The 27,508-nt window shown below is 43.3% G+C and overlaps 1 protein-coding gene across 3 annotated transcripts in view; it reads right to left on the bottom strand.

Annotated features, from left to right (window-relative positions):
- The window catches only part of LOC137433733 (uncharacterized), a 295,800-nt gene that overhangs the window by 226,839 nt on the left and 41,453 nt on the right, over positions 1 to 27,508 (bottom strand). The window contains exons 3-6 of one of the 3 annotated variants that reach the window (XR_013624832.1): positions 21,422 to 21,789; positions 21,143 to 21,346; positions 7,591 to 7,622; positions 5,984 to 7,300 (exon numbers count right to left, since the gene is read on the bottom strand). Coding sequence is in view for 1 of the 3 variants with exons in the window: in XM_068126007.2 (XP_067982108.2) it covers positions 7,115 to 7,300; positions 7,591 to 7,622; positions 21,143 to 21,346; positions 21,422 to 21,623 (624 nt within the window). In the remaining 2 variants the exon portion in view is untranslated. Of the gene's footprint in view, positions 1 to 5,452; positions 7,301 to 7,590; positions 7,623 to 21,138; positions 21,347 to 21,421; positions 21,790 to 27,508 lie in introns of those variants that run through there. The other 2 variants (XR_010985722.2, XM_068126007.2) reach the window with 2 other exon arrangements.

Here is a 27,508-nt window from a genome sequence, read left to right as displayed (position 1 = left end):
GGCCTAGGTTATGGTGGTACAGTGTAATGTGATGCAGGTATTACCTTTTATCTAGCCTGCTCACATGGGTCCTTCGACTAGGATATGGTGGTACAGTGTAATGTCATACAGGTATTACCTTTTATCTAGCCTGCTCACATGGGTCCTTCGACTAGGTTATGGTGGTACAGTAGAATGTGATGCAGGTATTACCTTTTAGCGAGCCTGCTCACATGGAGCCTTGGCCTAGGTTATGGTGGTACAGTGTAATGTTATGCAGGTATTACCTTTTAGCTAGCCTGCTCACATGGGTCCTTCACCTAGGTTATGGTGGTACAGTGTAATGTCATACAGGTATTACCTTTTATCTAGCCTGCTCACATGGGTCCTTCGACTAGGTTATGGTGGTACAGTAGAATGTGATGCAGGTATTACCTTTTAGCGAGCCTGTTCACATGGGTCCTTCGCCTAGGTTATGGTGGTACAGTAGAATGTGATGCAGGTTTTACCTTTTATCTAGCCTGCTCACATGGGTCCTTCACCTAGGTTATGGTGGTACAGTGTAATGTCATACAGGTATTACCTTTTATCTAGCCTGCTCACATGGGTCCTTCGACTAGGTTATGGTGGTACAGTAGAATGTGATGCAGGTATTACCTTTTAGCGAGCCTGCTCACATGGGTCCTTCGCCTAGGTTATGGTGGTACAGTAGAATGTGATGCAGGTTTTACCTTTTATCTAGCCTGCTCACATGGGTCCTTGGCCTAGGTTATGGTGGTACAGTGTAATGTGATGCAGGTATTACCTTTTAGCTAGCCTGCTCACATGGGTCCTTGGCCTAGGTTATGGTGGTATAGTGTAATGTGATGCAGGTATTACCTTTTATCTAGCCTGCTCACATGAGCATGAGCATTGAGTACCAGTTCACTGGTAATACCCTGTTTGTCGTAAAAGGCGACAAACAGGGTTGGCGGCAGGAAGGGCATCCGGCCGTAAAACATTGCTTCAAAAAAAGGGGACCAACAAAAACAACAACAACCACGGTGCCCGAAAAAGGCCAACCCCCGCTTTGCGGGGAAAAATGGCCTCCAAAGGTGGTTTGTTTTTGTTTTTGTTTTTTTAGCCTGCTCACATGGGTCCTTGGCCTAGAAATGCGTACCGTGTGTTTGTATGGTGTAAAACCAACATTGTTTTGTTGTCATGCAATCTCTTGACCAACATACAACATGGGAACTCAGCGTCGTATAGTTGAGGCTAGTGGAGAAGCTACAACATAGAACGGATCACATCATAACAGAGGAAATGGGAAAGTAGAAAGGCAGGTGGAAACACACCAACAGCAGGGTTGAGGGACAAAATACAGGGAGACTTGTAGAAATAATGGATGTGAGGTGAGGAAGAATGAGGGCTTGCGAAGGACAAGGTGGATACAACCACAAACTCTCAAGAAGGAAAAACTGGAAACTTGGAAAGAGGTATATTTGTTCAGGGGAAATGTGGCTAGAAAATATCATGGTTGTGGATGGGGGATGATCTGAGATGGTGGTGAACAGCTGTCTTGAAGACCTGGATGGAAGAGTGAGATCGAAGAGAATGTGGGAGTTGCTTCACAGGTGGAAATAAGAGTAAGAGGAAGAGGTTTCAGCCTGCCTGTCTGAAGGATAAGTGATGTCACTGCAAAGGGTGGGGTACATAAAGAGGATTTTCAAATGCAAAATTGCAAATATATAAAGAGGATTTTCCAGAGAGTCAGAGAGATTGTTAATGAATATCAGGAATAGGACTGGGCCCAGAACGCTGCATTGTGGTACTCTGGCCTTGACAGGGACAGGATTTGAAAGGATTCAGTTGAGTGCCACACGTTGTCTACAAGAGTAGAGGCGGTCAGTCATCCAGGTGTGGAGTTGGCCTTGGATGCCATACATAAGTAGAGTTTTTATGGAGCAAGGTGGGATGCCAGACTTTATCAAAAGCACGAGATGTGTCCAGAGAGACGGTGCTGATCTCAGCTCTGACATTGAGGGCCTCCATCCATTGTTGGGAGACAAGTAATAGCGTGTTCAAGGTGGAGTGACCTGGTTTGAAACTAAATTGATGATCCGAGATGATGTTAGAGAAAATGACGCACATCTACATAGCTTACATCACTCGCTAAAATGATTTGTGTTACAAACAAAACACAAATATTTTACTTGTTAGGCATTACAATATTAAACATTCAATAAACAAGACCAGAAGTCTAACAGCTGTGTAGCCAGGCTTGTAAAATATTATAAACCACAAACACACATTATTAGCTTTTTAAACAGTCGCTAATGGTGTTTATAACATTACCGAAGACCAAAAAATACCCAGAAGACACAAAAGACCCCGAAGACCCAAAAAGACCCAAAGATCCTTAAAGACCAAGAAGAACCAAAAGAACCTTACGACACAAAAGCACCTGAAGACCCCGAAGACCCAAAAGACACCGAAGACCCTTAAGACCTAAACGCCTCTGAAGACACCAAAGACGCAAAAGACCCTGAAGACCCAAAACACCTCAAAGACCCAAAAATACTCTTAAAGACCCAGAGGATCCAAAAGACCCTGAAGACCCAAAACACTATGAAGACCCAAAAGACACCGAAATGGTCAAAGATGCCTAATCCTCTGAATCGACGTGTGGTGAGGCGCGCGGAGCACGCCGAGTCACGCTAGTAGTTATTAAAAGCTGATATATGCGTTTTCAGGTAAGGTGTATCCATGCAACGCCTAATATACAAAAATGTTTATAATAAGAATATACAAAAGATAATCTTGGATCATGGAAGAGTGAGATAGCTGGATTTTGATTTTGATTCTGGCTGTGAGGAATGACTGGAGCTGTTGCTTTGAGGGAGATGTGCAGGTTCCTTCTCTATTGGGGTCAGTTGTGTGGATGTTCCGTACTGTGGCTCATGGTCTGTTTACTGGAATGTGGAACAATAAGAGTATTTGGTAAACACTTCTTAATCATATATCATTCTGACAGTTGTTAGAACAAATCCGAAAACATTCACAAAGTTTAATAAGAAATTTCCTTTATCTGAAGGAAGAGATATTAGACTCTTGGCCCTAATGGTTGAAGTGTCTGCTCTGCGTCTCAGAGGTCGGAGTAATTCGAACCCCGGCCGAGTAACAGCAAAGACTATAAAATGGTGCGTGCTTCTGCTTCCCTGTTTGATGCTCAACATTTATAAATAACAAGAGCATAGACAAACAACCGTTGTGCAGACATGATGATCCCAATGGCTTCTTCCTGTATTGAAGTTCCTAGAAAGGGAACTTGTACGATAAATCTTTGTACAAATAATACAAAGAATGAACAAAGTTTACAGAAATCAAGAATATTCCTGCACAATTCTATGTTGTATACTGTGCAATCCCTCGCTTTACGGAAGGGTTACGTTCTGCAAATTCCTTCTGTAAGGTGAATTTCCGGAAATCGAAACCGATTTTCCCTTTCACTCCCATTATAGAAGAGGAGGTAGGTTTCTACGGAACAAAAGATGAACTCCACGATGTAACAAATACACTTAATAAGGCAACAAACTTCATAACAATACTCTGTACATTACTTTAAACTCTTAACTACTAATGCAATACTGTGATACTGTGTACGAGTACTAACATGGAGTTGAGCACTTTACACTAACCTGTTTTGCTTGTTGACTTCGATATAAAATGTAATAATAAACTGTTACAGTGAGAAAAAGAAAAAGATTGTTTGATTGACAGCGATGACGTGTGTGACGGCTGGAGGGAGGAGGTCAGTGCTGAGTGATGGTGAATCGTGGGGTCTCCATCGTGATGGTGTTCACCACAGCTAGTCTGTCACATCTCCTGACAGGCTGTGATAACCATCACTCTGAGAGCTAGCAGTAGCAGGTCCAGCGGTGGCAGGTCCAGAGCGATTGCAGGTCCAGAGGGGTGGCAGGTCCAGGGGTGTCAAGTCCAGGGGTGTCAGCTCCAGCGTTGGCAGGTCCAGGGGTATCAGGTCCAGGGGTGGCAGGTTCAGGGGTGGCAGGCTGAGAGGTGGCAAGTCCAGTGGTGGCAGGTCCAGGGGTGTCAGGTCCAGGGGTGTCAGTTCCAGCGATGGCAGGTCCAGCAATGGCAGGTCCAGGGGTGGCAGGTCCAGAGGTGTCAGGTCCAGGGTTGGCAGGTTCAGGGGTGGCAGGCTGAGAGGTAGCAAGTCCAGTGGTGGCAGGTGCAGAGGTTGCATGTCCAGGGGTGGGATGTCCAGTGGTGGCATGTCCAGTGGTGGCATGCCCAGGGGTGGCATGTCCAGTGGTGGCAAGCTGAGGGGTGGCAGGTCCAGAGGTGGCAGGTCCAGGGGTGGCAGGTCCAGGGGTGGCAGGCTGAGGGGTGGCAGGTCCAGGGGTGTCAGGTCCAGGGGTGGCAGGCTGAGGGGTGGCAGGTCCAGGGGTGTTAGGTCCAGGGTTGGCAGGTACAGGGGTGGCACGCTGAAGGGTGTCAGGTCCAGGGGTGTCAGGTCCAGGGGTGTCAGGTCCAGGGGTGTCAGGTCCAGGGTTGGCAGGTTCAGGGGTGGCAGGCTGAGGGGTAGCAGGTCCAGGGGTGGCAGGTCCAAGGGTGTCAGGTCCAGGGTTGGCAGGTTCAGGGGTGGCAGGCTGAGGGGTGGCAGGTCCAGGGGTGGCAGGTCCAGGGGTGGCAGGTCCAGGGGTGGCAGGCTGAGGGGTGGCAGGTCCATGGGTGTCAGGTCCAGGAGTGTCAGGTCCAGGGGTGTCAGGTCCAGGGGTGTCAGGTCCAGGGTTGGCAGGTACAGCGGTGGTAGGCTGAGGGGTGGCAGGCTGAGGGGTGTCAGGTCCAGGGGTGTCAGGTCCAGGGGTGTCAGGTCCAGGGGTGTCAGGTCCAGGGTTGGCAGGTTCAGGGGTGGCAGGCTGAGGGGTGGCAGGTCCAGTGGTGGCAGGTCCAGGGGTGGCAGGTCCAGGGGTGGCAGGTCCAGCGGTGATGTCCAGCGGTGGCAGGCATGTTCATCTGCTACATTCTGGGAAGTACCAGCCCCATCATCTTTCTTGGAGAAATATACATGCAACAATGTCTGTTTTGCACTCTTCTCCTTCTTATACAGCTTCTTGTAGCAGCTGAGTGTGCACTGACTCTTACCTTTTCTATGTTGACCGTTATTGTGCCCACTGTAGAGGTCACAAGGCCCAGTATTTACACAATGTCACTAAGTTTTTCACCAGCATCAAACCTCCTTTCATTTCCAGTGTGATCCTGCTTCATGTGCATTGTGATTGCGTTATGGGCTCTTTGCACTCCCGCCACACTTCCTCACTTGAAGGTCGTTTTTCAGTCATCGTGTGAAACTGAAGGAACTAGAACGCCACTCAGGAGAGCGCATACTCCCGCCGTGGGTTTAGTTGGAATAATACGTTTTGTTTAACATCCCCTCTCCCCAAAACAATAAATGAAAAAGAAAGTAGGCCCTAACTGTCAGAGAATTTATTTTGATATATCTCGGAATTAGAGGAGAAAAACATCATTTAAGAATAAGAATAAAAGCTTTAATGCAGTAAAACAGAAAAAAATCTTTCCCAAAAAAAATTCCTGGATCCGGAATAATATCCTGAGCTTCACCAAAAACTAATCAATTCTTCCTTATCCCAAGGGCAATCATCCCACCAACTTTCATCCAAATCCGTTCAGAACTTTTCCAGATATCTTGTTCACAAACACACGAACACACACACACGGACACGGACGGACACGATCGAATGCATTACTCCCTGGCGGGAGTAATAAACCTGATAATCGCAGAGCCAGAACCAGAATTATTTATTTGGTCTGGGAAGCCCATGCGAGGTTTCTTCTTCTTCAGCCTCTCACAATGCTGGGTGAATACGCGATCTTTTTTAAAAAAGTTAGAATTTTGCCAAATCTGTTTTATTCGTTTGTTAATATACCTCAGCCATTGACAAATCTGGAACTAAGTCTTTGTAAGTTCATCAAATACTGACACTGCGAATGACATTCGCTGAGCTAAATGTTGATATCTCTTCTGAGGTAAAAAAAAGAAAGAAAAAAAAAACATTTTAAAGCATTATACGTATCAAACGATACATTTTATTAAACGGGGAACCTACTACACACTTTGGTGGTTTTAAAATGATAGAATATGTCTTTATTAGAAAATAATGAACATTGAAGACGACGCTGCTAAAAAGAAATACACCGCTCTAACGCATAACCACGAGTTTAAACTACATTTATAACAAATATGAAAACTATTTTCATATCACAATGTTAAATATAGAATATATAGAAGATAATGTTTAAAAAAATGAGCCCTGTCAACCAATGGCAAAACAATCCTTCAAAAAATTCCTGGATCCGGAATAATATCCTGAGCTTCACCAAAAACTAATCAATTCTTCCTTATCCCAAGGGCAATCATCCCACCAACTTTCATCCAAATCCGTTCAGAACTTTTCCAGATATATTGTTCACAAACACACACACACGGACACGAGTGAATGCATTACTCCGGGAGTCATGAGCAGAGCCAACCACGAGATGTAGTGAAAAGCGCAGTGAAATTCCAACTGCTGAAGTGCTCTCTGGGAGCGAGTGCAAGGGGATGCGTGTGGTCGATGGGGGATCGTTAATACTCCAAAAATTGTCAAACTCAAACCCAGATGGTGACATAATTTGTTTAAGCACGAATTCCAATAGTCAACTCTTATATGGAATGTCGACAATCCGTACGGTAAAAAGAGTACAGTACATATGTAAATACATATCGTTTCCAAGGGTTCACATACAGTACTAACTTGTAAAATATGACCTGAGGGCACCTATAATAAGCAAGTTGACTTGAAGTGCAGATATACTTTTGCCCTCAGGTCATGTGGTGAATGTAAAACTTGGGAATTGAAAGAAAAAAACTTTTTAGACTCAAATTTCCATTGCAGTAAATTTTGCTTTCAGTTATGTGAATTTTAGTCACTACTTCCTCATTTCCGTACTATTACATTTCCATAAGGTGAATTTCCGTTCAGGTGAGGGATTACCGTACCGTAGTTTTATAGTTTACATAAATGTGTTTAGGTAACATGTCCATACAATGCATAACATACAAAATGGTTTGTGATCACAACCGCTGGATTTTGCTCCTGGACGAGGGAAGCACAGGTCGTGTTGGAAGCACCGGAACTGCTGGAAGCACAGGCCGTGTTGGATTGAGGGAGCTGTATGGGCTCTCCACAACTTCAGACCTTTCTGCTGCCAAATAGATCGGTTCGGTGGGTTTTGGTGACAACGGGTCTGTCTGGTCTGTCTGTAAGAATAAGAGAACATAACGAGTTCAAAATGAACAAAAGTGGCTGAAAATGCATGATTGTTCTGAAGTGTCAGTGTTGATCCCTGAATGAATCCTAATAATCACCAAGGTGACATGTATGTATCTTGTAGGAACCTGGTCCCGTGTTGAGGCAGAAAAAACGACTACGGACAACAAATTGTTCCTTTATCATTTGGAAGAGTTACCATATCAGAGATCTGATTAATCTTGAATATCGTTTGACAATAAAGTTCTGACCAAGGTCATGTTGTGAGAGGTCAACTTACATCACCCTGGGGTTTGCAATGGTCTGTGGAATCTGAGGACGGAAAATAGAAAAGAGGTTTCAGTTCTCCAACAGCAAATGTTTACATTCTGTATCAGTGACACGATATAACTCATCTCTAGAAACTAAAACCGGAAAAGGAAGAACAAACTTGTAACACAATGTCTCCTGTGCTGGTGGAACATCCGGGATTGCCCGTTTGGTATTTCCACCTGAATACGTACAGTACCGTGCACAGGTTTGGGTTATTCCGATGATATTCATACTTTTGGGTAAATTCATCAAATTATCAGCAATATCAGTCATGTGTGACACCAGTCTTGGGTAATATAAGTGATAACAGTCACGTGTATATTTTTGTACATTAACAGCCTTTATAAATGTCCATGAAATAAACGAAACCGCTTAACTAAACAATAAGAACAATGCCATTTAAAAGTACCAGTTACTACTTTGTGTGTCTGAACTTTATCTTCTTAAATACTATCACTATCTTCCCATGCCTTCTGTATATATAACCACCTTTAGAGGCCATTTTTCCCCACAAGCGGGGGTTGGCCTTTTTCTGGGACCATGGTTGTTGTTGTTTTTTGTTGTTGGTCCCCTTTTTGAAGCAATGTTTTACGGCCGGATGCCCTTCCTGACGCCAACCCTTTTTGTTGCCTTTTTACGACAAACAGGGAATTACCAGTGAACTGGTACTCAATTATGCCGACCTCGGAAGGATGACAGGCTGAGTCAACCCCCCTGGCGTTAATTCAGCGATTGACCGGGATTCGAACCCAGGATCCTAGGATCCTAAAGCCGGCACCCTAGCCGCTAGCCCAACACCAGGCTTCTAAGTATTCTTAAATGAATATTGTGCCAAACATCCTGTAGTACAATTTCTCTCCTCCCTCCAGGTCTTCAAAACAGCTGTTCACCACCATCTCTTATCTTCCCCCATCCAAAACCTTGATCTTTTCTACCCCCGTTACAACACCCCAAATCCACCTCTTTCAATCTCCAACTTATTTCCTGAAATTCCTAGTAGTGTTCATTTGTTTTATACTGTGTACCCTTTCCTCCCCCTCCCCATTTCCCAGCGCTCTCCCTTCCACAGATCTCCCAACGTTCATGTTCTCTACTGTTGTTGTGCTTGTGTGCTTCCCTCTCTCTCCCCATCTTGTCTCCTGCTCCCTTTATTATATGTTTTATGTGTCCGTGCATGTTTTTTGTGTTTAATATGTTAACTCTTACACGAGCCTCGACTTTGTATACAAAAAAAAAGTACATTCCACAGTTCTGTAAGGTTAGTAGGGTTCCTCTCGTTCTTCTCTGTTTCCAATAATCCCATATGGCCTGGATGGGATTCCTGTCCTGATTCTGAGGTGGCCATTCTAACACTTGGAGCACAGCAGCTGTAACTTTGTTCTCCAAATACTGTTTTACTATATTCGAAGTGTGTTTTGCATCATTATGTTGTTGGAAAATGAATCCTCTTCTGGTTAAACAATTTCCACTAGGAACTGCATGGTGCTGCAGTATCTGCTTGTACTTCTCTTTTGTTAGCGTCCCATTGATTTAAACAAGTTTCTCTACCCAAAAAGCTGAGGCACAACCCCAGACAGTCACAGAGCCTCCCCCATGCAAACATTGCATGTCGAAACGTTCTCCAGGCCTTCGACATACGAACTGCCACCTCTTAGATCTAAAAGGTTCAAACTTCAATTCATCAGACCAGAGTACCCGATTATATTGTTCAGTCACCCAATCTTGGTGTTGCCTTGCAGATTTCACTCTTTTCACTTTATTCTGTGGTCTCAGCCATGGTTTATTTACTCCAACTCTGCCCTGGAGAGGTGCTGCAATCAGCCTTCTGCGCACAGTCCTAGACGGGATGTTAATGCTTTTTTTTTTGTATACGGTCAAGCCTGGTGTAAGAGCTAACACATTACACACAAGAACAGGCACAAACCCATAAAACATACTGTCGCGTGAATGCCCTCGGTTAAGACCGTGGGTTCGCGGATAGCCTGAACGGGCTTTAACTCCGAGGCGACGATCAATTGCGGATTTGACTAGGCAGCACGGGTGGAATAAGGAAGAGGAAGAAGCGCGAAAGCTCTTACCTGTAGCAATCTCACCGGCAGCTCTGATCCTGTAGGGAATGAACTCAAACGAACACGGGGGTAAAATGGACAAAAATAAATAGGTTTATTTTACAGAAACCGATACAAAGAAATGCGATGGAAGAACTAATTCTAAATTGGGACGTCCCCACATAGATTTCAAATACGAGACAAAGGGAGAATGAATAAAATAAATGTCCCATCGTGTATTTGTGAATGCGAGCTTATCTGTCTGGCAGTGTAGTGTCGGGTCGATGTTCGAGCGCGTCGTCCGACGCAGCTCCGGTTGGCGCGAACTGCCCAGTCCTTGGCACGGAGCGGCCCTCGGTACGCCCGCTCGTCAGCGCTCCAACGCAGGCCCCACTCGTCGTTTGTCATTCGCACACCAACGCAAGGCAGAGAATTGACGGCGTTCCTCTCTCCGCCGTCTTTCGAACTGCTTGTTCCTCCACCAGGTCCGAATCAAGGGAAAGCCCAGCGCGAAGGGACAGTCAGGAGCAAGAGGCCAAGGGAAGGGAAGCAAGGGAAGAGACAGCGAAGAGGCAGCCAGCAAAGAGACAGCCAAGAGCCCAGGAAAGAGACAGCCAAGAGCCCAAAATGCCGGCGAGCGAGTCGTTTTGTCACTCGCGGTGTGACGTCAGCCCTTTCTCTCTCCCAACCAGTGCCTCGTTTCTTTGTGGTCTTTCGCGCATTCTCACATCACCGGCGCCTGTCCTCTAACCAGTGACCTGCTTCTAGGTAGTGTTTTTGCACCTTCCGCACTGATTGGCCGAATGTTCGCGCCTTCCGCGCTGATTGGCCGAGGTGTCAACGGTCGGTGGCCAATCAGTGTGCCGCTTCCTTCCATCTTCCTTTCACCAATCAGTGGCCAGCATCTTACCTCAACCAATCACACGTTCCCCTGGGCGTGGCTATTGCTTGTTGGTTCTTCCAAAGTCATTGTGCCGGCAGGGAAATTATTTAATGTGTGGTGCGCTAATGGGCTTATCTGATGTCTACGGGATGTATTGCCATAAGGGACACTGGGATGCTCACCGAGGGAACGACACAAGGGAATTTTACCCATAATCCCTGTATTAATTAATATGCCCCGCCCCCTCGTGGCGGGGACGAAGATACAAGCTTAATCCGACATTCGGGCTACAGAACTTATTACATCTAGATTCCCTATCACGACAGTCAAGCACCTACCTATGCAGATCTACCTAAATCTATATATGCTCCGACCCACAGACATAACAATACAATACATAAAGGGAGCGGGAGACAAGAGGGGGAGAGAGAGAGGAAAACATACAAGCACAACAACAGTAGAGAACAGAGACGTCAGTAGATCTGTGGAAGAAAGAAAGCTGGTGGGAGGGTGGGTGGGGTAAGGGGTACATGGTGTAAAACAAATTGACACAACTACGAATTTCAGGAAAGAAGTTGGAGATTGAAATAGGTGGATTTGGGGTGTTTTAACGGGGGTAGAAAAGATCAAGGTTTTGGATGGGGGAAGATAAGAGATGGTGGTGATCAGCTGTTCTAAAGACCTGGAGGGAGGATTGGGATTGAAGAGAGTGTACGAGTTTGTTGCAGAGGTGGGAGAAAAGAGGAATGAAAGAGTGAAGGTGAGCAGAGAATCTTGATTTTGGCGGTTTCACCAGAAGAGGGTTGCTGGCAGATCTTGTGCATCCTGTAGGAAAATTTGGGGTAGAGAGCACAGACTGAGCAGGGGAAGCAAGGCCGGGGAGGTGTCGGTATAAGACAAAGACCACCAACCTGCCTGCAGTGAGAGAGTCAAAGGCACTTCGAATCAGCTTCATCACGGGAGATTCCAATGATTCTGAATGCTTTGGTTTCAACAGCGTGAAGCCGAGCTAGGTGTGAGGCAGGAGCGCAAGCCCAGAGGGGAGATCAGTATTCCATTGAGCTGTGGAGGAAAGCTTTGTATGTGGTGAGGAGCTCAGACGTGCCCAGAAAGGACTTCACATAAACGGAGGATGTCCAGTCGACGACTGGTTTTGGAGGCCAACTTGGATATGTGGTTTTCCTAGGACAGATAATGGCAGATAGTGAGACCCAAAAGCTTTAGTGACAGAACTTCTTCAACAGGATTGTTCAGAAAGTAGATGGGAGGGTTTTCCAGATGGTCTTTTCAGAGAGACATGGTGAGAGTGTGAGATTTATCAGGATTGAAAGACCAGGTCTGCAGAGAGTGAGGAGTCTGCTGCCTGCCGATCTGAGGGTTGAGATATGGAGAGACAGAGAGTGAAGTCTTCAGCAAAGCGATAGAGAGGATTTTCCAGAGAGTCAGAGAGATCATTAATGAAGACCAGAAAAAGCACAGGGCCCAGAACACTGCCTTGAGGAACTCCAGCCTGAACAAGAATGGGAGATGAGAGAATTCCATTCAGGTCACACATTGACTGCAATCAGGGAGGGATGTCTGCAAGCCATGCGTGGATGTTTTCATGGATACCATATGAGGAGAGTTTGAAGAGCAGGGCGGGTGCCAGACTGTATTGTATCAAAGGCCACGAGATATGTCAAGGAAGACAGCTCTGATATCCTGTTTGGCGTTGAGGGCCTCCATCCATTGTTGAGACAGTTGAGACGGGGATAAATCTGTGAATGAGAGAGAGTGCAGTTTACTTTGGAAGAATTTCCAGGATGAGTTGATGTCAGAGGCAGTAGAGATGGGAGACCAGTCCACATGATTGATGGCTGATTGCAGACCATGCCAGTCGGCCTGAGTGAAATGCCAGACTCGTCGATGCTGAGGAGGCTCTCTGAGAATAGCCAGAGAGATGCCCACTTTAACAAGCAATTGATCAGATGAACCGATTGGAGCAGAAGAAGAACAGCAGACATTTGCAGGGAGTTAGTCATAATCAAGTCTAGAAGAGATTATGTGCCGTTGCCCGAGATCCGGGTCGGGAAATTGACAGATGGTGTCAGTCCCAATGAGTCGCAGAAGTCCTTTGCTGAGATGCCGTGGTTTGTGCAAGAGGAACCCACACTCAGCCAACTGGCATGGCAGTTGAAGTCGCCACATACAGTCACGTGAAAAAGTAAGTACACCCCATGTAAAGTTTTAACTTTTTCAACATATTTCAACATACAGCTATTTGATCTTCATTTCAACAATATTGATAGATAAAGGTGATATAATATAACAAATATCATGAAACATTTACATTTTGTAGTCCATTGTATAATTTAAATAAACATAAATGCAAATTTTGCATGTGGAAAAAGTAAGTGCACCCTTGGCTCTAATAGGTGGTATTGCCCGCTTTGGCAGAAACAACCTCAGGTAGGCGTTTCTTAGAACAGCCTCCATCAGCCTCCATCCATTGTTGTGGCAGCAGCCTCCATCCATTGTTGTGGCAGCATGTCCAGAGCACAGGGACCTGGTCTGAATCCAAATTGATGATCCAAGATCAAGCCATTGGAGAAGAGGAAGTATTTGATATCAGAAGCAAAGATGGATTCCATAACCTTGCTGATTATTGGGAGCAAGCTGATTGGTCTGTAGTTGCAAGGATCTGGTTTTTTGCATCTTTTTGTGTAAAGAGGTAATGTTGGCTGATTTCCAAGCTGATGGCAGATGACCTTGAGGAAAAGTGAGGGTGAAGAGAACAGAGAGAGGGTGAGAAAGAGCAGCAGGGCATGATTTTAGGACATGTGAGCTGATGCCGTCTGGTCCAGTTGCAGAATTAGAGTTGAGGTTTGACAGAAAGTTGTCCACCTTGTCAGGAGAGAAGGACACAGAGTCCAGGAGCAGCTGGGTTCGACTGGGTAAAGTGGGTACAGAGAGAAATAGGTTTGGGACACAAGATTTTGAGGCAAATACAGTGTTGAGGCATTCAGATTTTCCACGTGCGGTGTCGGCTGTATAGCAGTTTGTGGTAAGGGAGGGGATGGAGGGGGAACAAACACCAGAAACAGATTTGACCAGATGCCACCAGGATTTGGAGGAGAAAGACTGGTTTGAGAGTTCAGGTTTGAGAGCAGAGAGATATTGTTTCCTGGCTCTCCTGAGGGTAGACACACACTAGTTCCGAGCTTTGTGACAGGAACTGAGATTACCTTCAGTTGGATTTGCCTTCCATGAGGCGAAGGTAAGTTGTTTCAGGGCATCTGCCTCACCACAATATTCAGTGTACCATGGACGGGAGGAAGGTTATGACAACTGAAGATGAGATGGGATAAATCTGTGAATGAGAGAGAGTGCAGTTTACTTTGGAAGAATTTCCAGGATGAGTTGATGTCAGAGGCAGTAGAGATGGGAGACCAGTCCACATGATTGATGGCTGATTGCAGACCATGCCAGTCGGCCTGAGTGAAATGCCAGACTCGTCGATGCTGAGGAGGCTCTCTGAGAATAGCCAGAGAGATGCCCACTTTAACAAGCAATTGATCAGATGAACCGATTGGAGCAGAAGAAGAACAGCAGACATTTGCAGGGAGTTAGTCATAATCAAGTCTAGAAGAGATTATGTGCCGTTGCCCGAGATCCGGGTCGGGAAATTGACAGATGGTGTCAGTCCCAATGAGTCGCAGAAGTCCTTTGCTGAGATGCTGTGGCTTGTGCAAGAGGAACCCACACTCAGCCAACTGGCATGGCAGTTGAAGTCGCCACATACAGTCACGTGAAAAAGTAAGTACACCCCATGTAAAGTTTTAACTTTTTCAACATATTTCAACATACAGCTATTTGATCTTCATTTCAACAATATTGATAGATAAAGGTGATATAATATAACAAATATCATGAAACATTTACATTTTGTAGTCCATTGTATAATTTAAATAAACATAAATGCAAATTTTGCATGTGGAAAATGTAAGTACACCCTTGGCTCTAATAGGTGGTATTGCCCGCTTTGGCAGAAACAACCTCAGGTAGGCGTTTCTTAGAACTGTCTAACAGTCTCTGACATCGACTGGGAGAAATTTTTTCCCACTCCTCCATGCAGAATTCTTTCAGCTGCACGATGTTTGAGGGGTTTCTTGCATGCACAGCTCGTTTTAAATCCCCCCACAACATCTCGATGGGATTTAGATCCGGGCTTTGACTTGGCCATTCCAGAACCCTCCATTTCTCTCTTTTCACCCATTTATTGGTGGATTTACTGGTATATTTAGGGTCATTGTCATGTTGCAAGGTCCACCTTCAGTTGAGCTTCAACTTTCCGACAGATGGCCTCACATTATCCTCAAGCACCCTCTGGTACAATGAAGAATTCATAGTGGATTCTATGATGGTGAGCTGCCCAGGCCCTGATGCAGCAAAGCTGCCCCAAACCATAATATTTCCACGACCATGCTTTACAGTTGGTATCAGGTTCTTGTGGTCAAATGCTGTCTTTGGTTTTCGCCAAACATGTCTTCTGGTACTGTGGCCAAATAGCTCTACCTTTGATTCATCTGACCAGAGCACAGTGTTCCAGAAGTGCTGGTCTTTGCCTCGGTGTTCATTGGCAACCTTTAGTCTTGCCCTGATGTTCTTTCTGGACAGCAAAGGTTTCCTCCTGGCACACCTCCCATGTAGATCAAATTTGTGCAGCCTCTTTCTAATGGTAGACTCGTGCACTTTGACATCAACAGTGGCAAGAGCTACCAGTAGGTCCCGTGATGACATTCTGGGGTTCTTAGAGACTTCTTTCAGCATCTTGCGGTCTGCTCTCGGGCTGAACTTGCTGGGGCGGCCTGGCCTGAACAAGTTGGCAGTTGTTTGGAATCTTCTCCACTTGTAGATGATCTTCCGGACAGTCGAATGATTGATTTCAAATTGTTTGGAGATCTTTTTAAATCCCTTCCCAGACTCGTCGGCATCTATAACCTTCTTTCTGAAGGCCTCAGAGAGCTCCTTTGATCTCGGCATGGTGACGCCGCACACTTCAACAACAAAGAGCAAAACAAACTCAATGTCTGAGGTTTAAATAAGACAGGTTCCTCCAAGATCCTCTCTAACGATGTTCTAATCATTTGCACCTGAGCTGGTGCACCTGATTCTAATTTTAGGTATTTGAAGTAGTGATAAATGTCGGGGTGTACTTACTTTTTCCACATGCGAAATTTGCATTTATGTTTATTTAAATTACTAGGGCGTGCCCGTACGTGGGTGTAAAAAAACATGCGTGCAAACAACAACAACAAAAAAAAACTTTGAAACCACATGGCAGTAACGACCACAGAACCCCCCCCCTCTATTTACATGAAATGGTTTGGTCCATTCGCAAAGCCAAAGCGAACGGCTTGCGAGTACGGTAGAACCCCCCCCCCCCTCTATTTACATGAAATGGTTTGGTCCATTCGCAAAGCCAAAGCGAACGGCTTGCGAGTACGGTGACCATACCTTGGGAACCACTTGTCCGATTAATTTCAAACCTTGAAAAGGCACATCCTCGGGTCCCCAGCAATATACCTGGCAAGTTTCAAGTATATCGGACCCGTGGTTGTCGAGAAACAGCGGTCACAGACAAACACACACACAGACACACACACATACACACAGAGATTACTGGAATTATAGATAGATACTATGGACTACAAAATGTAAATGTTTCATGATATTTGTTATGTTATATCACCTTTATCTATCAATATTGTTGAAATGAAGATCAAATAGCCGTATGTTGAAATTTGTTGAAAAAGTCCAAACTTAACATGGGGTGTACTTACTTTTTCACGTGACTGTATGTGGAAGAGAGAGTTGGGATGAGCGGATAGAAGTTAGTCCATGCTGTCAGACAGCGAGATGTTAATGTTCAGGACTGTTCTCATTTAACTTGTCAGCTGATGACTTGTTTTTTCTTTTATCACTCAAGCTGAGCAACTTCAAGTGCTTGTCTTGACTTGGGGAAGTTAAGTTATTTTGGGTCTTCTTCACCTTTTCTTGTCTTGTTTCCTTCGGGCATTGCAAAGTGTACCTCACGCATTAACTGGAGGATATTGTCCCTTCTTCTTCTCCTCACAGAGTTTGTCCTTCACACGCTGTTCTGTTGAAAGTTGCTTCCTCGGTGCCATTCTGAACCCACTCATGGACTTTGAAGCACGAGAAGAAGCTGATGAAAACTACTTTAACATATTCACAAATTTGTAACTTTTATTGTGGTTTCTTGAAATTTGCATGAATGTAACTGGTGTTGATTACTTTAATAATTAATTATTATTTCCGGTACAAAATTCCACAAACTGTTTCCTGTATATTTCCATTGTAGTATGTGGATATTACTGGCACATGATAATCAAAGGGAAGCACAAAGCGCCCCTCCCTTTATATAAAGGATCGTTTCTCTGTATGCAGCTTTAACATGGCGATTGAAAATTCGTTTGTCGGCTTCCACTGGTACAATATATATAAATATACATATGTACACACATTATACCCCTTTCAAATATTTCAAAAAGCAATTCTAACATGCTGGCTCAAATATCTAATAAATAAAGCATCAGACTCCCAAGCTGGGGATTCTGGGTTTGAATCCCATCTGGGGTGAATATTGTTTTCCCTTTACTTTTTCAAATCTTTTATATTGTCTTGAATAAAGTCGTATACGATAAACAAATGCATTTTGTTTGTATTTAAAATGTATCTTGGGTAAAATGACAGGGGCATAGAAAAGGCCACTTTATATGGGATGTGCCATGTGGCAAACTATAGAAAAGAAGGGACATTCTTGGGTAAAATGCCAGGATCATATAAAAGGTCCCTTTATATGGGATGTGCCGTGTGGCAAACTATAGAAAAGAAGGGACATTCTTGGGTAAAATGCCAGGATCATATAAAAGGTCCATTTATATGGGATGTGGCAAACTATAGAAAAGAAGGGACATTGTTGGGTAAAATGCCAGAGGCATAGAAAAGCCCCATTTATATGGGATGTGCCATGTGGAAAACTGTAGAAAAGAAGGGACATTCTTGGGTAAAATGCCAGAGGCATAGAAAAGCCCCCTTTATATGGGATGTGCCATGTGGCAAACTATAGAAAAGAAGAGATTCTTGGGTAAAATACCAGGGGCATAGAAAAGCCCCCTTTATCTGGGATGTGCCATGTGGCAAACTATAGAAAAGAAGGGACATTGTTGGGTAAAATACCACGGGCATAGAAAAGGTCCTTTTATATGGGATGTGCCATGTGGCAAACTATAGAAAAGAAGGGACATTCTTGGGTAAAATGTCAGAGGCATAGAAAAGCCCCCTTGATATGGGAAGTGCCATGTGGCAAACTATAGAAAAGAAGAGACATTCTTGGGTAAAATACCAGGGGCATAGCAAAGGTCCCTTTATATGGGATGTGCCGTGTGGCAAACTATAGAAAAGAAGGGACATTCTTGGGTAATATGCCATGGGCATAGAAAAGCCCCCTTTATATGGGATGTGCCATGTGGCAAACTATAGAAAAGAAGAGATTCTTGGGTAAAATACCAGGGGCATAGAAAAGCCCCCTTTATCTGGGATGTGCCATGTGGCAAACTATAGAAAAGAAGGGACATTCTTGGGTAAAATGCCAGGGGCATAGAAAAGCCCCCTTTATCTGGGATGTGCCATGTGGCAAACTATAGAAAAGAAGAGACATTCTTGGGTAAAATACCAGGGGCATAGAAAAGGTCCCTTTATATGGGATGTGCCATGTGGCAAACTATAGAAAAGAAGGGACATTCTTGGGTAAAATACCAGGGGCATAGAAAAGCCCCCTTTATATGGGATGTGCCATGTGGCAAACTATAGAAAAGAAGGGACATTCTTGGGTAAAATGCCAGGGGCATAGAAAAGCCCCCCTTATCTGGGATGTGCCATGTGGCAAACTATAGAAAAGAAGAGACATTCTTGGGTAAAATACCATGGGCATAGAAAAGGTCCCTTTATATGGGATGTGCCATGTGGCAAACTATAGAAAAGAAGAGACATTCTTGGGTAAAATACCAGGGGCATAGAAAAGCCCCCTTTATATGGGATGTGCCATGTGGAAAACTATAGAGAAGAAGAGACATTCTTGGGTAAAATACCAGGGGCATAGCAAAGGTCCCTTTATATGGGATGTACCATGTGGCAAACTATAGAAAAGAAGGGACATTGTTGGGTAAAATACCAGGGGCATAGAAAAGCCCCCTTTATATGGGATGTGCCATGTGGAAAACTATAGAAAAGAAGGGACATTCTTGAGTAAAATACCAGGGGCATAGAAAAGGTCCCTTTATATGGGATGTGTCATGTGGCAAACTATAGAAAAGAAGGGACAATGTTGGGTAAAATACCAGGGGCATAGAAAAGCCCCCTTTATATGGGATGTGCCATGTGGAAAACTATAGAAAAGAATGGACATTCTTGGGTAAAATGCCAGGGGCATAGAAAAGGTCCCTTTATATGGGATGTGCCATGTGGCAAGCTATAGAAAAGAATGGACATTCTTGAGTAAAATACCAGGGGCATAGAAAAGCCCCCTTTATATGGGATGTGCCATGTGGCAAACTATAGAAAAGAAGGGACATTCTTGGGTAAAATGCCAAGGGCATAGAAAAGGTCCCTTTATATGGGATGTGCCATTGGGGAAACTATAGAAAAGAAGAGACATTCTTGGGTAAAATACCAGGGGCATAGAAAAGGTCCCTTTATATGGGATGTGCCATGTGGCAAACTATAGAAAAGAAGGGATATTCTTGGGTAAAATACCAGGGGCATAGAAAAGGTCCCTTTATATGGGATGTGCCATGTGGCAAACTATAGAAAAGAAGGGACAATGTTGGGTAAAATACCAGGGGCCTAGAAAAGCCCCCCTTATATGGGATGTGCCGTGTGGCAAACTATAGAAAAGAAGGGACATTCTTGGGTAAAATGCCAGGGGCATAGAAAAGGTCCCTTTATATGGGATGTGCCATGTGGAAAACTATAGAAAAGAAGGGACATTGTTGGGTAAAATACCAGGGGCATAGAAAAGGTCCCTTTATATGGGATGTGCTGTGTGGCAAACTATAGAAAAGAAGGGACATTCTTGGGTAAAATGCCAGGGGCATAGAAAAGGTCCCTTTATATGGGATGTGCCATGTGGCAAACTATAGAAAAGAAGGGACATTCTTGAGTAAAATACCAGGGGCATAGAAAAGGTCCCTTTATATGGGATGTGCCGTGTGGCAAACTATAGAAAAGAAGGGACAATGTTGGGTAAAATACCAGGGGCATAGAAAAGGTCCCTTTATATGGGATGTGCCATTTGGAAAACTATAGAAAAGAAGGGACAATGTTGGGTAAAATACCAGGGGCATAGAAAAGGTCCCTTTATATGGGATGTGCTGTGTGGCAAACTATAGAAAAGAAGGGACATTCTTGGGTAAAATGCCAGGGGCATAGAAAAGGTCCCTTTATATGGGATGTGCCATGTGGCAAACTATAGAAAAGAAGGGACATTCTTGAGTAAAATACCAGGGGCATAGAAAAGGTCCCTTTATATGGGATGTGCCGTGTGGCAAACTATAGAAAAGAAGGGACAATGTTGGGTAAAATACCAGGGGCATAGAAAAGGTCCCTTTATATGGGATGTGCCGTGTGGCAAACTATAGAAAAGAAGGGACATTCTTGAGTAAAATACCAGGGGCATAGAAAAGGTCCCTTTATATGGGATGTGCCGTGTGGCAAACTATAGAAAAGAAGGGACAATGTTGGGTAAAATACCAGGGGCATAGAAAAGGTCCCTTTATATGGGATGTGCCGTGTGGCAAACTATAGAAAAGAAGGGACACTCCATAGGTTATAGAAAATGTCGAACAATAGAAAAGAAGGGACATTCTAAAAATCTCGTGTGTATGCTGAACTACCCTTGTTTTCTGAGGAGGAACCAAGTAATGCTCTGGAAAGTTCATATAAACGGACGTCATACATATAGCAAATAAAATACATTTCCTTCTTCATGCAGGTGTATGAATCAAATTCATAAAACTTTGCGTTATTCACACTTTTCTGATGCTTTTCCTTGTTAAACATTTGTGAGAGGTTAGAAATGTGAAGCGTAGGTCGATAATAATAATTCAGGTTTCTGTGAAAGTCCATTTCATATCACAGTTACCTTTGTGGACTGTATGGGAAATACATTGGGAAATTGAAAAGGTTTTATTTGTTCGATACATATTATATTCTTGGGTAAAATGGGTTTAAATGGTTTAAATGTCGCATGATATGATTTGATGTTCCTATAATTTACCTGCACAAATATCCTCCAATGTTCTTGTGTTTGATGTAATATTTAAAAATTCATCCATGACCTGAAAAATCAAAATCTCTCTTTGCTCTTCTCATGAACTGCAAACACAAACTCGTATTCACCTGCTCACCTGGTAATGCTTTGCTTTTTCAGGTAAGGAAGGTAATATAATTTGAGATTGGAGTAAGTTTCTGCAAGAACAGGTTATCCCAAAGTAAAGAATGAATAAACTGTGGAATGGCTGCTTACTTGCCTCGTTGCAATTGGACGATTTTCACAATGGAGAAGATGCAGAAGAACATCAAAACGACCATGATAACACAGACGCACAGGAAAGGAATAAAGTAGGGTCCTTGATAATCCTCATTAATTTGGGTTGAGTTTGTACTGGGAGAGACAGTTGAACAGGTGGAGGACGATGTTCGGTCTGAAGATGAAGACTTGGAATCATCTTGGCCTGAAAATACAAACGGGATGTAAATTTCTGGTGAGGTGGAAACTTTCACAATGATTCACTTGATCTGTAACCCACCTGTTTCTACGTGCACCTGGAATCTGCTCGATATGTTCGCTTTTCCCGATTGCAGTCTAATGTTGCATTCGTACATTCCAGCATCTTCTGCAGCCACGTGATGCATCATCAAGGAGAAGGTTCTGGTTTGTTTCCTGCACCATCTCACCACCTGTCCTACTCTCACCCCAAGTACCCAAACGTAATCCCTGAATTCCCCCATAATGTCCCACTCCGTCCATGCTCTCTCCGGCCTAGCGGGTTCACTCCGAAACACCACCACGCTGACTCCAGCTTGCCAACGCCATCGGCGGCGGCACAGGGCAGCACTACGGAAGAGTTCTCCATCACATTCTTCCGTATTACTGGAATCTCCTTTGGTGAACAATCTGTGAGAGAAGAAATGGGAAACATGAGAAAACATGATATAAACTGCAGTATTGATGCTTGTTCAGCTGCACAGCCACATGGACCCACATACACAAAAAGAATGTCCTTGAGAAGGCCCAAACAGGATTGAGTAACCCCAATGGCCTGATGGTTGGACGACGTGATTTCATAGCCTGAAAACAAACACCTTTCCAGGTATGCCCAATCATTCGATGGAATCACACTCCAAGGAGAATGATTGGGGGTTTTCATGAACTTTACCAAATGTTATTTACTCACAGCCATGATGGAGGACCTGGTTGGGTAAATAATTGGTTATAGTAATGTTCAGGTCGGGAATCTTAAATGCGTACTAACGTTATCGTTGTGTGAATGTTTTCATGAAATTATCTGAACTAATCTGGCCGGATATACATTTGATTTTCACGACGTTTCTACCATGTGCGAGGACGTAAACTATTCCAGAGTTCTGTAGGATTCCCGCAGGACGTTTTCGTTCAGGTTGGTACACCTGTCGGCCATGATGGAACGTGTGTTGGCAGAAAACTACGCTCCATATCTCCACAAACTTTCCCCTCGCCATGAAATAGATATATTTGAGTAAACCTCCATGTGGTGCATATACAAGTGCATGTTCTGTGTAACAATCACAACTTGATGACGTGCGATCATGTTCGAAACCAGCCTCGCATGGCATCGGTGATCATCGGTGATCATTCACCGAAACTTTCAGTGCCGTATGGTTTCATTCTTTAGTGATGCTCAAACATTCATGGTGTGGGGGAATAATAACCGGGAGTAGAAGAATATGAGGACAAAGAGGAGGAGGAATTTGAAGAATTAATAAACAGATAGCAAAAATAAAGTCGGGATCTCATGTGGAGGCTTTGGTTTTACCGGGGGAGGAAAATGTTACAACCTCCAACACCAAAGGTGGAATCACCTCTGTTTGTTTGTTTGTTTGTTTGTTTGTTTGTTTGTTTGTTTGTGAACAAAATATCTCACAAAGTTTACAGGGATTCAAAATAAATTTGGAAGAGGTGCAGCGAATATGACGAGGATGAAATGATTATGTTTTGGTGAAGATCCGGATTGGGATCCGGCTCGGAGAAGTTTTAAGCGATTCTTCACCATTGGAAGATCGGGCTAAAACCGACATAGAGCAGGATATCTCAATAGGTTGTGGACGGACTTGGACGAAACTTGGTGGAGAGATTGTGTGTGCAACAAGGAAGAATCGATTCAATTTTGGTGAAGATCTGAATATGGATTCGGATTCGAGAATTATTTAGTTTTTAAGTGATTCTTCACCATTGGAAGATAGGGCTAAAACCGACATAGAGCAGGATATCTCAATAAGTTGTGGATGGACTTGGATGAAACTTGGTGGAGAGATTGTGTGTGCAACAAGGAAGAATCGATTCAATTTTGGTGAAGATCTGAATATGGATTCGGATTCGAGAATTATTTAGTTTTTAAGTGATTCTTCACCATTGGAAGATAGGGCTAAAACCGACATGGAGCAGGATATCTCAATACGTTGTGGACGGACTTGGATGAAACTTGGTGGAAAGATTGTGTGTGCAACAAGGAAGAATCGATTCAACGTTGGTGAAGATCTGAATATGGATTCGGATTCGAGAATTATTTAGTTTTTAAGTGATTCTTCACCATTGGAAGATAGGGCTAAAACCGACATGGAGCAGGATATCTCAATAGGTTGTGGATGGACTTGGATGAAACTTGGTGGAGAGATTGTGTGTGCAACAAGGAAGAATCGATTCAATTTTGGTGAAGATCTGAATATGGATTCGGATTCGAGAATTATTTAGTTTTTAAGTGATTCTTCACCATTGGAAGATAGGGCTAAAACCGACATGGAGCAGGATATCTCAATACGTTGTGGACGGACTTGGATGAAACTTGGTGGAAAGATTGTGTGTGCAACAAGGAAGAATCGATTCAACGTTGGTGAAGATCTGAATATGGATTCGGATTCGAGAATTATTTAGTTTTTAAGTGATTCTTCACCATTGGAAGATAGGGCTAAAACCGACATGGAGCAGGATATCTCAATAGGTTGTGGACGGACTTGGACGAAACTTGGTGTGGAGATTGTGTGTGTAACAAGGAAGAATCGATTCAATTTTGGTGAAGATCTGAATATGGATTCGGATTCGAGAATTATTTACTTTTTAAGTGATTCTTCACCATTGGAAGATCGGGCTAAAACCGACATAGAGCAGGATATCTCAATAGGTTGTGGACGGACTTGGACGAAACTTGGTGTGGAGATTGTGTGTGTAACAAGGAAGAATCGATTCAATTTTGGTGAAGATCTGAATATGGATTCGGATTCGAGAATTATTTAGTTTTTAAGTGATTCTTCACCATTGGAAGATCGGGCTAAAACCGACATGGAGCAGGATATCTCAATACGTTGTGGACGGACTTGGATGAAACTTGGTGGAAAGATTGTGTGTGCAACAAGGAAGAATCGATTCAATTTTGGTGAAGATCTGAATATGGATTCGGATTCGAGAATTATTTAGTTTTTAAGTGATTCTTCACCATTGGAAGATAGGGCTAAAACCGACATGGAGCAGGATATCTCAATACGTTGTGGACGGACTTGGATGAAACTTGGTGGAAAGATTGTGTGTGCAACAAGGAAGAATCGATTCAACGTTGGTGAAGATCTGAATATGGATTCGGATTCGAGAATTATTTAGTTTTTAAGTGATTCTTCACCATTGGAAGATAGGGCTAAAACCGACATGGAGCAGGATATCTCAATAGGTTGTGGATGGACTTGGATGAAACTTGGTGGAGAGATTGTGTGTGCAACAAGGAAGAATCGATTCAATTTTGGTGAAGATCTGAATATGGATTCGGATTCGAGAATTATTTACTTTTTAAGTGATTCTTCACCATTGGAAGATCGGGCTAAAACCGACATAGAGCAGGATATCTCAATAAGTTGTGGATGGACTTGGATGAAACTTGGTGGAGAGATTGTGTGTGCAACAAGGAAGAATCGATTCAATTTTGGTGAAGATCTGAATATGGATTCGGATTCGAGAATTATTTAGTTTTTAAGTGATTCTTCACCATTGGAAGATAGGGCTAAAACCGACATGGAGCAGGATATCTCAATACGTTGTGGACGGACTTGGATGAAACTTGGTGGAAAGATTGTGTGTGCAACAAGGAAGAATCGATTCAACGTTGGTGAAGATCTGAATATGGATTCGGATTCGAGAATTATTTAGTTTTTAAGTGATTCTTCACCATTGGAAGATAGGGCTAAAACCGACATGGAGCAGGATATCTCAATAGGTTGTGGATGGACTTGGATGAAACTTGGTGGAGAGATTGTGTGTGCAACAAGGAAGAATCGATTCAATTTTGGTGAAGATCTGAATATGGATTCGGATTCGAGAATTATTTACTTTTTAAGTGATTCTTCACCATTGGAAGATCGGGCTAAAACCGACATAGAGCAGGATATCTCAATAAGTTGTGGATGGACTTGGATGAAACTTGGTGGAGAGATTGTGTGTGCAACAAGGAAGAATCGATTCAATTTTGGTGAAGATCTGAATATGGATTCGGATTCGAGAATTATTTACTTTTTAAGTGATTCTTCACCATTGGAAGATCGGGCTAAAACCGACATAGAGCAGGATATCTCAATACGTTGTGGACGGACTTGGATGAAACTTGGTGGAGAGATTGTGTGTGCAACAAGGAAGAATCGATTCAACTTTGGTGAAGATCTGAATATGGATTCGGATTCGAGAATTATTTAGTTTTTAAGTGATTCTTCACCATTGGAAGATAGGGCTTAAACCGACATGGAGCAGGATATCTCAATAAGTTGTGGACGGACTTGGACGAAACTTGGTGGAGAGATTGTGTGTGCAACAAGGAAGAATCGATTCAACTTTGGTGAAGATCTGAATATGGATTCGGATACGATAATTATTTAGTTTTTAAGTGATTCTTCACTATTGAGAGATCGGGTGAAAACCGATAAATAATATGATATTTAAAAAGATATGGACGAGTCGTGACAAAACTTGGTGGAGGAGTTGATTCGGTGAAAAGAACAAGTCGATTCGATTTTGGTTCAGGTCCGAATCCAGATCCGGCCTATCAGTGGGATATAAACCATAAACTGTTTAGCCTGGCGGAGGTGTGCTCTCTACTGAGTGATGTTATAGTTGTTTATATGTCATACTAGGTATACTCACTCCTGTGTAACATACACGGCCTCGTGATTTTGAGCACATTTCGTTAAAAATTTCACTGTAAACACAATTAACAATCTCGTTCTTCTCAGATACAACACTTAAATCAGTGTCGTGGGCAGTCTAGAAGGAGGTGTAGTGGGTGGCATAGAGTGCGGTGTAGCAGGCAGTATATAATGCGGTGTAGCAGGCAGTATTTAATGCGGTGTATTGGGTGGTGTAGCGGGCAGTGTAGCCGGTGTTGTAGAAGGTGGTGTAGAGGGTGGTATAGCAGGCGGTGTAGCAGATGGTGTAGATGGTGGTATGGGGGGTGTAGCGTTATCTTTAAAAAAAATAATAACTTTGACATAAAAAATCTACACATTTGTATCAGATGGAATGAGAGGTATGCACGGTATGAGAACAGTATCTGAGTTCAATCCATCCATTACACGAGCCTCTATGACGTCTCTTTGTGCACTCGTGCGGAAACATACCTTCAGGCTTTTATTTATATATACTGTGTATAGATGTGTTGTGTTTAATGAAAGTGTTAAAACCCTTGTTTATACCATATGTTCGGTTTAGTTCAACAGGTTTAACAATCTTGTTTGTAATGTATCCATAGGCGTAGTTTGACTTCTCTATTTGTAGTCCATGAGCCAGACCAGATATTGGTGCCACCTGGGGTGGCAAAATCTCACTGTGTTTTCTTGAAAGGCATATACCCATGGATGAAAACAAACTTTGAAGCCAACCTTGGAATGGTAGCTTAGTGCTAGTAATCACCTCTTAAAGATGGAGGACTGGGCCTGATCCGGGACCCGAAATTATGGGGTAGGGGAAATATAAATTGCGATATCGTTTGAACTAATGGTCCAATTGCTACAAATAACCACTCAAAATGTTGGAAATATTATGTTCTACATAACTATATCTATTATTATTTGCCAATATGCTAATGAAGTAGGTCACTAGAGGCCAAAAGGTCACAAAATTTGACCCCTGCTTAAAATCTGGCCATCCGTCCAAAATATCATCACAGTTAACCCTACCAATGGGAATTTCTCAGCCAAAATGGGCTCAAATAGAAGTTAATAAGTGTCCTAGTCCATTTTATGCCTAAAAGTGTGGATTTTATTTGTATTTGAACCATGGTACATAACGGAATTTGACATCTGTGAAAACGGCCATTTTTAGCCTGAAAAACACGCAAAAATGGAAGATGCCAATGTGTTGGTGTTAATAAAAAATCTTTCAAACAACATTTTAATACAAATGTCAAATATCATGTGAAAATGTGCTCTTATTTAGTTTAGGGCTGTTAGGCATTTAAAGGTCACCTGTAGTCAAGGTCATTCACCATTGAACCTCAGGTATGCATTTTTTACGTCCATCTGACAGAAGACCTCATGAAACATGGTAAATCATCCCTTAACAACATATCAAAATATTGATACCTGCTAGAAGTTCCTCTTTATGGATT

This window comes from Myxine glutinosa, chromosome 10 (assembly GCF_964187855.1).
Source record: "Myxine glutinosa chromosome 10, kmMyxGlut1.1, whole genome shotgun sequence".
NCBI classification, from domain to species: Eukaryota; Metazoa; Chordata; class Myxini; order Myxiniformes; family Myxinidae; genus Myxine; species Myxine glutinosa.
The sequence above is the reverse complement of the archived record's forward strand: the minus strand, read 5'-3'. Positions and strand labels throughout refer to the sequence as shown.